Here is a 14287-nt window from a genome sequence, read left to right on the forward strand (position 1 = left end):
CTATAGAGTGGACTAGAGTGGACTAATTCTTGTGGTTAAAGAGACATAACTAACTAAACACATTATTAACAAAGACAGAGATGACAAGGAATAACAAATAAATAGACACAATTCTGTAAATAAAACTAAAAAGAATGTGTCTCCTGAAGAAGTGAGAGAAACAAGTTATATAAATATATAAAAAATGTTGAGTCTGAGCTTTGCCTCATGAGCTGGACACCATAGATGTTGGATCTTCGGTTGTCTATCATTTTATTGGCTATCATAAATTAAGAAAACTTTAATATTAAAATATTAATATTAAATAGTAACTTTAAAATGAATTATAGTCTTCGGGGGCACCAGCCTAAACTGATATAAAATAGCCAATATTGTTTCAGTCTAAAATTATTACTATTAATCTGGAACTCCAGAACCAAATTACCATGTCAACAGTAAGTTAAGTTGAAGGATTGGAATTCTATTGAGTAGAGGTTGGTAATATTCACACTTGTGCAACATTAAACACACCAGTAGTTATNTGAGTCTGAGCTTTGCCTCATGAGCTGGACACCATAGATGTTGGATCTTCGGTTGTCTATCATTTTATTGGCTATCATAAATTAAGAAAACATTAATATTAAAATATTAATATTAAATAGTAACTTTAAAATGAATTATAGTCTTCGGGGGCACCAGCCTAAACTGATATAAAATAGCCAATATTGTTTCAGTCTAAAATTATTACTATTAATCTGGAACTCCAGAACCAAATTACCATGTCAACAGTAAGTTAAGTTGAAGGATTGGAATTCTATTGAGTAGAGGTTGGTAATATTCACACTTGTGCAACATTAAACACACCAGTAGTTATACTTAACGACATTTGTTTACAATGGAGCAGAGTAAAAACGCAATGTCTAATCTAGTATATACAGGTGTATGTGTGTGTTTGTGTCAATTCAAAGTGATCACTGTGACCACATTGCTTGAACAAGGAAGACTACACAAGATGGCAGTAAACAAAGAAACTACTCAAAATAGCTGCTGAGACCACCTGGTGTGTGTGGGAGGGAAGGTGTTAGTTTCTTTGTTAGCCTAGCTCATGTAATCTAAATGTACCAGGTTAAGGGGGATGTTAACTTCATGCAGGTTCTAGAACCGAGTGTGTGAACATACAAGTACTCTATTAACTGTATGACTGACCCCAACCCAAGCAAACATTTCAACAACAAAACATTAATCAACATGTACATTAACAAAGTTAAGACTTCTGCTACTAAGCTGTGCTGTGCTATGCTGTGCTAGGAGAGGTTAGGCCCAGTCAGTTAATGTTACCCAGCCCTTGGAGCAAAACAAAGAGGTCCTTTCCAGTGTTGTTCTAAAGTCCAGTTAGTTGGGAGGCTTCCTGGTGGAGTAAAGACCTGTCTGGCTGTGTTGCTTTGCTGTTATCTCCTTCGTTCTCCTCACAGAGTTAGCTGTTCCATGCTAACTTTGCTGTGGCTCCTGTTGCTTAGAAAATCAGCTGGCTGGCCTTGTGTTGTAGCTGCTGATTCTGAAGAGAACTTGGTTTACTCTCAGTTAATCCTAAGCAGATCGCTGCTGTTGAGGAGAACAGTGTTGCAGTCTGCTGTGAGCAGGCTGACGAGAGTATTGTTTCAGGTAGCAGGGCTGACCTGGGCTGGGGCCTTGTTGCCCCTTGAAGAGCCGAGAGGGGAGAGCAGGAGCTGCTCTCCTGATCAAGCTGAGAAGAGAGATCTGGTTTTGTTTGGTGACACTCTGGGGGGTCACATTTCACACATTGACCAACACTGACTGGTCAGTGAGGTCCCTGGGGGAGGGTTGTCACCAGGTGTGAACATTGAGGAACTGTGGGGAAGTGAGTTCCTTTGTCTGTGGAACAAAGAAACATGTAGTCTCTTGAATGAGTCCCAAAAATTAAAAAATATCATAATATTTTTTTTGTTCTGTCCTGCAACCTATATGACATCTTTTCATATGAAGCCACTTTACCTAATTTAGTCACCCAATCTTGAACAGGTTCCTTCCAATTCCGCAGGACGATTTGTCGTCCAATCATGATAGCAGTCACTTTCCATTGTTTCAGTGGTTATGGAAAAGCAGACCACACTTTACAGTCTCCCAGGATATATAACTTAGGAACCCAAATTGCCTTTTTATGACATTGACAATTTAACAGTGAATCTTCATCCAATATTGATTAATCTTGGGGCCTGACCATAGTGCATGCACCAGCTTACCTTCATCCATACCACACTCTAGCAAGTACCTGAGTCTTTTAAGCCAAGTCTGAAAAGCCTATTTGGAGTCCAATAAAATTGGTGCAGAATTTAAAATGAAATAAGTCTCACCCTCAGATCCCTCAACATTATTCGAGAGTTGCCACAAATCCTAGCCCAGTCCTGTTCATCAAATGACACCCCCAAATCCCTTTCCCAGGAAAGTCTAAGGGCCGACACCCCACCATCTCCTCCATATTCCATCAGCATCCTATAATATTTGGCTGCTTCATGACCTTGAGAATTTCTTAGCAGTCCTTAGCAAGACATGGCGTAGCTGAAGGTATCTCCAGAATTGGGATATAGGTAAACCATATATTTTTTTCAGGTCACCAAATGATTTAAGTGTATTGTTGCTGTATACATTTTCTAATCTAAGGATACCTCTTTATACCCACTCCTCCTAAAAAAACGTTTTTTTATTAATATTCAGTTTGGGATGTAGCCAAATAATGGAGGCCTTGTTTAAATAGGGATCAAACTGTATCAGCCCCGAGATTCTCCTCAATACCTTCTGAAGTTGAGATATGATTGGGTGAGCCTTCACATACCCAGATGGATCCGTGGACAAGCAGTGCAGCGGAGGAAGAGGAGCACATACAGAATGCTCTATGTTGTACCATGGAGGGGCTCTCTCCTGAGGGAGTGCCCAGTGCGCCTCAGGCTGAAAGTATAATAATAATAAACCAAATTTGGGAGTCCTAAACCACAGCTATTGAGTGGTCTTTGTAATTTCCTCATTCATATGTGGTCGCTTTCCATTCCAGAGGAATTCTTTAAATGCACTATCGAATCTCTTAAAATAACTGTCTGGAATTTCTATGGGAGGGAGGAAAGTAGGTAATTAATCCTAGGGATGCAAATCATTTTGATTACATTAACTTTTTCCCATAAAGACAAGAACCCTGCTTGGGCCATCTAAATCATCCTGCCTGGAAGATTACAGTTGGACAGTGCTTTGTCAAAGGTAGGGCTTCCGATATATCCCAACCATATATCCTGAGAACTTTAAAAAAAAAAAAAAAGTCTTCAGCAATGAGGGTATTGATACCACAGGGTCCTAAATTGATAAAAGAATATTGTTCGCATACGTCAACAATTTATGGATGCTTCCATTACGCGTCACTCCCGGAAAGTTATCATCACCCCCAGAGGTTCCATCACCAAACAAAATAACAGAGGGCTAAGCGGGGAACCCTGACGTGTGCGTCTCCCCAATTCAAAATATGACGATATGTACCCATGAGTGTGTACTGTTGCTTCTGGTCGATTATGTAATAAACTTAATAAAACTTTTTCCAGGCAAAACATTTCTAAAGTCCTAAACAAAAATCTCCATTCCACCCTATCAAACAGCATTGGTGAATTGGAATTTGAGACTGTCCACATAATATTAATAAAGTGCCTACTTTTGTCAGAACCCACCTGATTACCTTACCACATCATTACCTTCCCGCGCCTATTTGCGAGGACTTTAGACAAAATTTTGGTGTTTAATGGTATAACGGAAATCGGATGATAGTTCTTACAGTCACATGCGTCGTTGTCATATTTAAGACTAAGTGTAATTAAAGCTTTTGATAAAGTAGCTTGTAGCTACCCCTTTCAAATGCCTCATTGTACATACTGAGTAGCAAAGGTGTTAGTTCCATCAGCTGTAAAGCCATCTGGTCCTGGGGCTTTTCCATTTGGTAGTCCTTTAATTACATTAATAATTTCTTCACTGGTTATCGGGTGGTCAAGGTCTGTCTTTTGTGATTCAGATAATCTGGGAAGATCCAATCCTTGGAAAAATGTTTCTATACACTCTTCATCGTGTTGAGAGTCTGCTGTATTTAATTTCACATAAAACTCTAAACCCATTATTAATAACTACAGATTTGACTTTTAGTTCTCCCTCCTCTGATCTGATGGCCAAAATAATAGATGATAGTTCTTTCTGTTTTAAGGAGTTTGCCAATAGTTTACTCGCTTTATCCCCCGATTCGTAATATCTTTGTCCCATTCTGAAGAGCAAGAACTCTACTTTCTTCGACAGGAATCAGTTATAATCATACTTCAGTTGATTTAGAGCCCTAAGATCTTCAAAATTAAAGTTCCCTTCTAAGTTAGTCTCAAGCTTCTTATTTTTTTCTTCAATTTCAGCCTGTTTTGCAGTATTCCTCTTTTTCTTATGAGAAGCATGTTGAATGACAAAGCCCCTCAGTGTAAATTATAGGCTTCCCAGGAAATCCCTGCAGAGGGAGCTGTGGGTTCATTCAACTCAATATATCTCTTAATTTGAATCTTAGTGCCTTCTTAAACTCAGATTCTTGTAAAAGAGACGAATTAAATCTCCACCTAGTCATACGAATCCTGTCACTGAAAGGCCGAACCTCCAGGCTAACTAATGCATGGTCCGAAACTAAAATGCTCCCATTAGAACAAGAAATTACTGACTGCAACAGGTTTTTGGAGATGAGAAAAAATCTTGCACATTCACCAACTCTGTTTCTGGTTAAAACATTCGTCTATGATATATTTTCACTGGTCCCTACACAGAAGTTCATCTGCATCTGGGCGGGGCAGCTCTCTCTCACACACGCTGGAGCACTGTGCAGCACACACACACAGACAGACCCTGTTCTTAGGCTGGATTGCAGTAGAGACAGACAGTAGAGAAACTGAGACGCTTCATTTCCGTTTATTTCCTGTATCTGTTTCACATGAGTTTCTCCACCTCCCGCCCCTTTAGGAGACCAGCAGCAGGTCTGAGTGTATTCATTCCAATGGGCGAAGTGAACAACATCACAAATTATCACAAATTCTTTCGCTCCATAGTTACTGAAATAAATATTTTAAACAGTTTCCACACATCACGTCTTCAGAACATTCTGACATCAAAGTGACATTTTGCAGATCAACAGATCAGGAGAAAATGAACTTTATTGGAGACCTGCCTCTGACTCAGTGCCATACTCTTCCGAGATCTGTCAACTGAGTTATTTTTGGATTGACTTACTTATACATGAAACCATGGATTGAACTTTAAAACTTAAATAAAACTTGTTTCATTGCTTAACAACTGCTAAAACAGATTATTAGCCCATTAAATTGATATGTCTTTGTACTGGGCTGATCAGATGTTGTTAGTAGATAAAAAACAGCGGCAAAAAATTTGTACTGTATCCATGTTGTATCGTCTATTGTTATATTCTTTTGGCAGGGACAAGTAATCCATCAGTTAGTGTTAAAAATGCCCGAGCTTTGTGCAGCAACAGGCTGTAATAACAAGAAAAACAGATCTGTCTTTTCTTTCCCAAAGGATGCAGAGAGGTAAGTCTAGACAGGGATAGATTTTAATATTAGCTACTGTCACATTTCATGACAGTTGCCTTCGCTTGAGGGAGGGGTTGAGGGACAATGCCCACTTAGGAGACCGGAACTGTGTCCCATTTCATATCATTGGTGCTGCCTGTAATGCAGTGTCTTCATCTTTGGAACTTCATGTTGCACTCATGCAGAGCCTTCTTACATTCCCTGAATTTATCCGGATTCAGCTGTGTGGTCCATGAGAAATCGGGGAATGTCATGATTAGATTAGATTAGATTAGATTAGATTCAACTTTATTGTCATTGCACAGAGTACACGTACTAAGACAACGAAATGCAGTTAGTATCTAACCAGAAGTGCAAAAGAGCAGTTAAAGTGCAAGTGTGTGCTGTACAGGTATGTAAAGTGAGGGTGTGCATAAGTAAAGTGGAGATGTGCATATGTAGGGTACAATAAATTACACTGTGAATTACAATGAATTACAATGATGAGGTAGCGAATTACAATGATGAGGTAGCGGGAATAAATACAGTGAGTGCTAGACAATGAGTAGAGACGGTTCAGAACAGTTCAGTGCAGGGTTAGGTGGCTGAGGGGGTTGGTGTGGCAGTCACAGTCTCTGGGTTGTGTGTGTGGGGGGGGGACACCGGGGTTGTGAGTTCAGCAGGGTGACCGCTGCAGTTACCTTCCCAGGTCAGCTCAGATTTATTCCGTGCTATGTGTAAAATGAGCTCTCTATCAGCCCAGTGTAGGAAGTGAAACAAGATCGTTGCGACTCTCTCCTGGATTTGGCCGTGGTATTGGGGCCCTGTGCGCCTGATCAATCTTTGGTGGTTGCACGGTTTCATCCCTGCCAAGGACAGAAGTGAGTAATTTCTGCATAAATACCGTCATGTCCCTGCTTTCTTTGCCTTCTGGGACACCCACAAATCGTAGATTATTGCATCTGTTGCGGTTCTCCAAATCTTCAAGTTTATTACGGAGGTCTTCCACCTCAGCTTTAGTGGCAACAGGATTAACCTCCAATGACGCTTTCATTTCTTTATCTGTGTCCTCCGGCCATTCCACCCTTTTCTCCACCTCCACCTCCACCATCCGTGTAATCAGTGAAGAAAGTTTACCTTCAACCGAGGCTGTGGTTCGGCATAAGTCCTTGAGCCTGGCTAAATCACTGGATATATTTTGCAGTGTAGCAAAGATGTTAGCGATATCCTGGCTAACATGTGCCGCCTCTGGGGCTCCTGACCTGGTGGTGTTGTTGTCATGATGTGGGTTTTGAGACCGCAAATTCTTCTTAATGTCCCCGCTTTTGAGCTGTTTTGCCATCCTATGCGACCAAAGTAATTTCAATGTGTCAAGCACCTCTCTATAACTTCTTATACACAAAAGCTACAGGATTATTTTAACGATGCTCGTCAGAGCCTCGGTTCAGGCAGCCATCTTCACCAACCGCGTCATGTGACTCCTCCCCTCCAGACATGTTTTAAACTCTTTAAATATTCATATTTAGTTGAACATGGTTTTCACACATAAAAACTGGGTCTCAAGCTCATCTCCTCTTACTTCCTGATGTGAAGAAATGTGGATCAGGCCTTTGGCCCCGCCCACTACCTGCCTGCTCCAGGTGGACAGGTGAAAGAGCAGAGAGCATCAAGATGGTTAGAGGAGGAAACATCAGAGAGACTCAGCCACATGTTTGAGCCTCAGTCAGACCCAGACTCAGATGAGGAGTCTGTTGAGACCAGAACCAGAGACTAGCAGACGGATCAGAACGGTTAGCGTAGTTAGCATCTTTTATTTGTTTATGCTGTTTGTTAGCTTGTAACTGGCGGTGGTTGACAGTGTTAGCAGTTGTGCTAATGCTAACTCTCTCTTTCTGTACTGACAAGGTTTCAGGTTTATTTAGCCCCACCCCCCATCCCACAAATTTACAGGATTGGTTCTCACTGCAGTACAAGGTGGAAACATTCAGTCATGGTGTTGACGATTATTTCACTCATCATATGTCTTGTATTATAGAAAAACATTATATGGATGTGAACGAGGTTAAAGACTTGATTTTCATCAAAAGGGTCATTAAAAATAATATTTACACATTTTAAAAATCATTCATTATTCCTGTAAATTTTGATTTGCACTTGACATGAGATGGTGTCCATGGAAACTGAACATTTGTACAATCCAGTGCAAACCCACTTTGCATTGGATTCTACAATAAAGCTTGTCCTGTTGACTCTGTTTGGATTTTGTTTATTCAACATCTCCTGTTTACCCTCATTTTCATGAATGGAGGTGAAATTCTTTTTCCACTGGAAAAAGTACAGATTCTCAGTTGTTATCGTCAAATTCATAAACTACAGTCACTCCTGGACATGATCATTTCTTTGCCACGTGTCATTGTTTTAGAGCTGATTCTATATCTGCTTCATTTCCAGACAGGCCATATACGATGCATTCAACAGATTCTGCCTCAAGTATCCCAACCTGCACTAACCATGTCAGCCTGAAGCCCTGGGAACAGCCTGTCCACAGACCAGAGGCCTCAGCATCAAGTATGGCAGTGAAGATGTCTCCTGCTGAAACATGACGTGTCTGAGCTGTACAGGCTCTTCTCAGATAAAGGTCAGCTGACACAGTCACTGTCTGGTTCTTTACATCTGCCTCTGCAGAGGGAGGGCTGTATGCCATGGTGCCCCCAAACAAACAAACAAACATGTTCTGAAGGTTCCTGCCAGCACACTCAGGCCTCTACATTCACTTTGGTAAGCTGATGGTTTTCACTGGTTCACTGGTCCACACCAGCAGGCTGGACATGTCCATCCTGATGAGTCATGAATGTTCCACCTGACAGGACACAGACTGTCCCTTTGATATCACACTGAGCAGTTTCTACACACCAGAGATTATTATGGTATATGATAAACATCAGTACAATACTGATGACAAGGAAATGTCAGCCGTTAGCATCTTAACTTGCAAATCATTCACAGTGGGAAATTTTGTTTTGCTGACCATAGTTCAGAGCCACCTGTTTTTCCTTGTGTTCTGAGAAGGCAGACTCTTGGGTCTTAACTGCAGATTTATGTGAAATGTTCACTCTAAATCACATATTTTCATATTTTGCAGAAATGAATGGAAGCCAGTGGCTGTGTGGGACAGTGGGAACATGGTTTGGTCAGCTGTGATGTAAATTGTCAGTGATTTGTAGTGAACTGGATGTTAACATGTGAAACCAGTGGGACGGTCCTGTAAACACCTGCTGAAGCTGCTTCCTGCAGCCTTTGTCATCTATCTGACAGTGGGAACTATTTTCCTCTTTCACAGCTGACACATGGACTTGTCACACCAGGAAGATCAGGTGGAACAAATAACAGTAACATTGGCTCTGTTCCATTAAGCCATGGCGGTGAACAGAGCCTGAACTGGCTGATCTCAATGGAAGGCAGCTGTTATTTATGTTATTGATTCCACCTGTGCTTCTCCTGCTGTGACAATGCACTGTAAAGCCTCAGACAGAACAAAAATCACGAGGGGGTGGGGGGGATCTTCATCCTGAGTAATTTAACTCATCGACGTGAACGACATGTTAAAATGATGGTTCCGGTTATTTGACATAGGGTTGTGTGTTACCTGCATTAGATTCAGATCAGCTGTTTAGAGAAGCAGCAGGAGCACCAGCACAAAAGCTGAGTGATGGGGATGAGGTCAGCAGAAAAAACCTGTTTTAGATCATCTAAAAAATGCCCACAGAAAAAAGTTAATGTCAGTTGAAATGTTTTATTTTGAATATTTTCACCAGTCTGCCGTCGAACAGACCTTTACTTTGGAACTACAGTTTGTGAACTGTTGAACTGCCATATTCCTACACACAAGTTCACCTAGGCCGTGCAATGTATTACTCCGCAGCTGAGCTGTTTGAGTCAGACACAGCCAAACGTAGGCTCACTTGTGCATAGGAATACAGCATTTCAGCAGCTGAAAAATGTAGTTCCAAAGTAATGGTCTGTTTGACGGCAGATACAGTGCGAAAATATTCAAAATAAAGCAACACTTCAACTGATATCAGCTTTTCTGTTGGTATTCTTTAAGTGGCTAAAATAAATGTTTCTCTGCTGAGCCTGTCCACAGCAGCTCATCACTCTGCTTCTGTGCTGGAGCTCCTGCTGCTTCTCTGAACTGAATCTACTGCAGGTAACACACTGACTATAGATCAGTACCTCACACAGCCTCACCTCAAATAACCTGAACTTTAACCTTGTTGAGGTGACGGGGTCAGGGGCTTCATTTATAAAACCGTGTAGGATCCAGACTAAAAGTGAACCTGTGCGCTCACACACCTCCACACAATTTCCCTTTTAATTACAATCAAGTTGAAAATGTGCAGCCTCATGCTCTGCCCACAACACTCCCACAATTAACCATAGATGATCAAATCCCTAATGAATATGCATCTACATGTTGTTGCTGTGGAGATGGAGGCAGTGATACAGACAGTAGCACAGAGCTCAGACATGGAGGTGGATGCTCACCTCTGGGTGCAGGGGGGGTCCACAAAGTGGTCCCAGACCTCTGCACCCCACTGTAGTTAACACACTCTAGTCTCTGTGCAGCTGACAGCACTGTCTGTATCACTGCAGCAACTTCACACACAAACACTGAAATCACTCTCTTTGATATATTAACAGTATTAGAAGATATTGAAACCTACTGACACTCTGTTCTGCTGATCTTTAATGCTGTTTGATGATCATTTAATCAGTTACAGCCTCGTTAGTGTGGTTCAGGTGAAAAGGACTCTATATTCAGGCTTGATATCAGAGAGACGGTGCTGATGAAATATTGATCAGAATTCGGTTTATATATTTTATCATTTAAAGGAAAAGTTCTGGCTCACTAACAATGTAATGTTTATGATGAAGTTGATCTTTAATTAATGTGTGATATGAAGTGAAATTATAAACGAAAGTCCTGAGTCAGATCTGAAGACACAGACATGAAACACATGTTGATCGGATTCAATGTGATTTCACTTCCTGAGGATGTCATCTCTGATGTCCCTTCACAATAAACCTCCAGAAGAACAAAGAGAATCCTGCTGTTTTTAAGTTCTCTTCAGTATCACAGTGATCCAGTGATAGCTGTCTGAACATCAGACAGGAGCTGATCACAGCTGATATAGTCTGAATGAATGTGAACAAATATAACATAAAAACAGAACAACAGCACCGACCTGTAGCTGACATTACAACAGACCATCTGATGAGCTTTTACAGAGTCTTTCTCTCCTGAAGGCTTCATTTGTTCTGTTGTCATGTTGGTTCCTAAACAGGCCTGTGTGTTGTTGTCAGCATGTCTCCATCTGTCAGATTATCAAAAACATTCTCCAAGTTCACACAGAAGAAAGGTTTTACACTGGGCCGACTGAAAAATAAAGTATTAGCAACTACAAGAAGCTCAGAGATCTGATTTAAGATCCAAGGATGAGGCTCTGGATTAAAATAGAGGAGGAGCTGGTTCACAGGTGGGGGGGGGGTGACCCAGGTATGATCATTGACCAGTGCAGGTCATGCAGAAACCACCCCTCCTCCCTACAGACAGAAAGCCAGTTTGTTACCTCTGCTGAGCAGGTGCTGTTTGCACCTGTCTGTCTGTCAGCCAGCAGGACTACACACAAGTCCTGATCAGATTTACACCAGACTTGGTGGAGGGGTGTGTCATGGACCAGGGAAGAACCCATTACATTTGGGGAAGATCCAGATCATTTACTCTGACTTAGAATTTTTTCTCTGGAGTCTGGTGTGTGTTGTTTGATGCTGGCCTTGACAGAGGTCTGCACTCTCTGACTGCTCCTCTAGTTTTGTTTGGGTTTTGTTTTTGTTGAAAAAGTGCTGTCATGTTTTTTCTTTGACCCTTACTAATCCTCCAGTTAACCGTGCCATGTTGTTGTTCCATTTCCACGATGATGTTTGTGCCACTGACGCAGCCGACCTTCTTAGTCCTGACCAGGCTGTTCATCATCCACCACACTACCTGCAAATACATGGTCGAAGTTTCAGTAGCTTGATTTTTTTATACCTATACATTTGTACAAATTTTGTACATAAGAATCTAATGACTTTATTCCTGCTGACTGAAAAAGCTGTTGTTATTAGGACCTAAAAGTTTGTTTTTTTAAATTAAGGTGCTCAGGTTTCTGTGGGTTTTAAAACCAGAGCACTCTAGTATATGGAAGCTCACGTCTGTAAAATGACCCTTTCTTCAGAATGAAAAGACAAGTAAAAATCTCTATTTTTCTTATTGTCAACAAATCCCATGTGCAGCGTTAACCACAGTGAGTGAGTGAGAGTGAGTGAGTGAGTGAGTGTGAGAGAGAGAGAGAGTGAGAAAGCCTGATGTATCAGATTCCTCTGATTTTAACTGTGGTCATTAGTTTATATTTGGTCATAATACAAAGTTTTAGACAAAATAAAATGTTGATCTATTAAAACACATCAGTGAAATGTTCCTTCATCACCATGAACATGCACTGTAGTTAATTTAAACTCACACACACCGTCCACTGCCCCAAATACTCAGTACAGCACCAAATGTGGATAAATGTGAAGTAGCCCCAAAAAGGTGCACTCTTACCTCCTGTTTGTTTCAAAACTAGTGATCAGCTGTTTGAGGAAATGAGTGTTTTCTTTAAAGTCAAACTGTATTTGTGGTGTTTTTAAAGCTTCAAGTCGTCAGCAGGAACCAATGAGTTCAGAGCAGAGAGCCACAGACAGAGGAGGGAAATCACCAAGTACTTCTTCTGCTGGTTTTTCTCTTGTCATAATAAATATAGAATACAATCAGTTACTCTGTAAGGAAAGAAACTGCAGTGTTTCCCACTCAATCAGAATGTATTGTGAGAATAGCTCGGGGGGGGGGGGGCACAATACCTCACAAAACATGATTTTGGCCTTTTAAAAAGCAGTATCTTGAGAACTCCTGAAGGGAATGTCACAAATTGGCACAAACATTCCCTTGGACATGAAGACGAACTGATTAGATTTTGGTGGTCAAAGGTCACGGTGACCTCACAAAACACTTTTTAGTCATTACTCAAGACTTCACAGCAATTATGACAAAATTTCACACAAATAGTTCATATTTTCTATGACTCTGGATAAACAGGGATGTGGATGTGGTTTTGGATTTCTTTGTTGTATTGGTTGGATGGCAGTTCGGAACGTGTCTTAACTGCACGCATCAGACCTGGAGCCTCAAGGTCAGTTTGGAGCACAGGATTACCTGAACACAGAAAGAGAGAGAGATGCTGAGCTGCTCTACAATGAAATAAGATTTTACCCATTTGAAATGTAAAAAAAAATAGAATATCAATATGTGGTGGTTAATGTTGATAAATGAATGTGTGGGAAACACTGCAGTGTGTGTTTGCATACAGAAACAGCTGTTTCAGAGAGCACTCTTGATCTTATCTGAGACCTGCAGGTCGTACACCCTGATGAACCAAGTCATGTAGACAGTGGAGAGTCTCTGCTGATCACCTGACACCGACTATGGCTCCAGTCTTAGTCTGATCCTCTGAACTCCCACTGAACACATTCTCCTGCTGACGACAATCTGACTGTTTTCAAATTTGCATTAAAATAATTAACAGAATAAACCTGCTGTTGTGACTTATGTATGTGTCCTTTGCCTTAAAGACAAATGATCAAATGCACAGTAAAGAATAAAGAGGATACATGTGAAGAAAAGGCTGGATCTGTAATTACTGCCCAGCACCAGTCCACCTGAGGGAACAGCTACTCCGAGCCAGTCCACCAACATGCTGTTGTGTTGACCAGTGGCAATGACCAGTTTAGGAAAACACACACTGGCTGCTGATCTGGTGTTTCTAAGAACAGGTTCCTGTGGGACCCAGACCTGGTCCCTACAAACACAGAGAGTCCTGTCACTCACATAAGATTTAAGCACTCACATGATTAATGTGAAAATTAAAAGACATAACAACAAGCAGCATCTGAAGTCAGTGAACGTCATTCACAGTGTATGTGTTGGTGCTGTGATGGAAGAAGAGTGTTTGTTCAGATGTTCACCTCCAAAACTGGCAACAGAAAACCATTGGTACATTTTTAAGACGCATGATGTTATTTTGTGACATCACAACTACAGTGGAGGCCAGTCATGGTCCAATGTGCAACTTCCACCTGTGTGATGTGGAAACCTGAACCTGGATCTGACAGGGTGGAGGAGGAGACATCTGCTGACTAGTAGTTCAACTTTTGAAATGAAGAATATTAGAATTTTCATATTGTGGATTTTTGAATGATGGAGGAGAAGATGTGATTTTAACAAGGTGATTGAACTCTCAGACGAAAAATCATATCAGATGCAAATTTATATTCCAAGCAGTTTTCTCATTATGTCTGGAAACATCTCTGGAGTCACTGCCCCACTAATAACCTTGGAGTTTTATTGTATTTGATCAGTTATAGGAATATAAAATATTTTCTTTACTGAACTCTACCACCTTTCATATTGGAATTATCTGCATTTCTATATAAATTTGTCCTAAAATCTGATCAGATCTTCCAAGTCACAATAATGAATCATCACAATCTCTTTTAACCAATAACACAAATGATTGTGTTGTTCCTGTTCAAACATTCACCATTCAACCTCTCTCTCCAGAGTGGAGTCAGGA

The 14287-nt window shown here is 40.9% G+C and overlaps 1 protein-coding gene across 2 annotated transcripts in view; it reads left to right on the forward strand.

Moving 5' to 3' along the window:
* abhd18 (abhydrolase domain containing 18) overlaps window positions 1-11950 on the forward strand; it is a 52944-nt gene extending 40994 nt beyond the window's left edge. The window contains exon 14 of one of the 2 annotated variants that reach the window (XM_022757109.1): window positions 8028-11950. In XM_022757109.1, the coding sequence (XP_022612830.1) occupies window positions 8028-8085 (58 nt within the window). In that variant the 3' untranslated portion in view covers window positions 8086-11950. Of the gene's footprint in view, window positions 1-6334; window positions 6358-8027 lie in introns of those variants that run through there. The other variant, XM_022757110.1, reaches the window with a different exon arrangement.
* Window positions 11951-14287: the final 2337 nt, after the last annotated feature.

Source organism: Seriola dumerili, unplaced genomic scaffold (genome assembly GCF_002260705.1).
Source record: "Seriola dumerili isolate Sdu_G_001 unplaced genomic scaffold, Sdu_1.0 BDQW01000264.1, whole genome shotgun sequence".
In the NCBI taxonomy this organism is placed as follows: domain Eukaryota; kingdom Metazoa; phylum Chordata; class Actinopteri; order Carangiformes; family Carangidae; genus Seriola; species Seriola dumerili.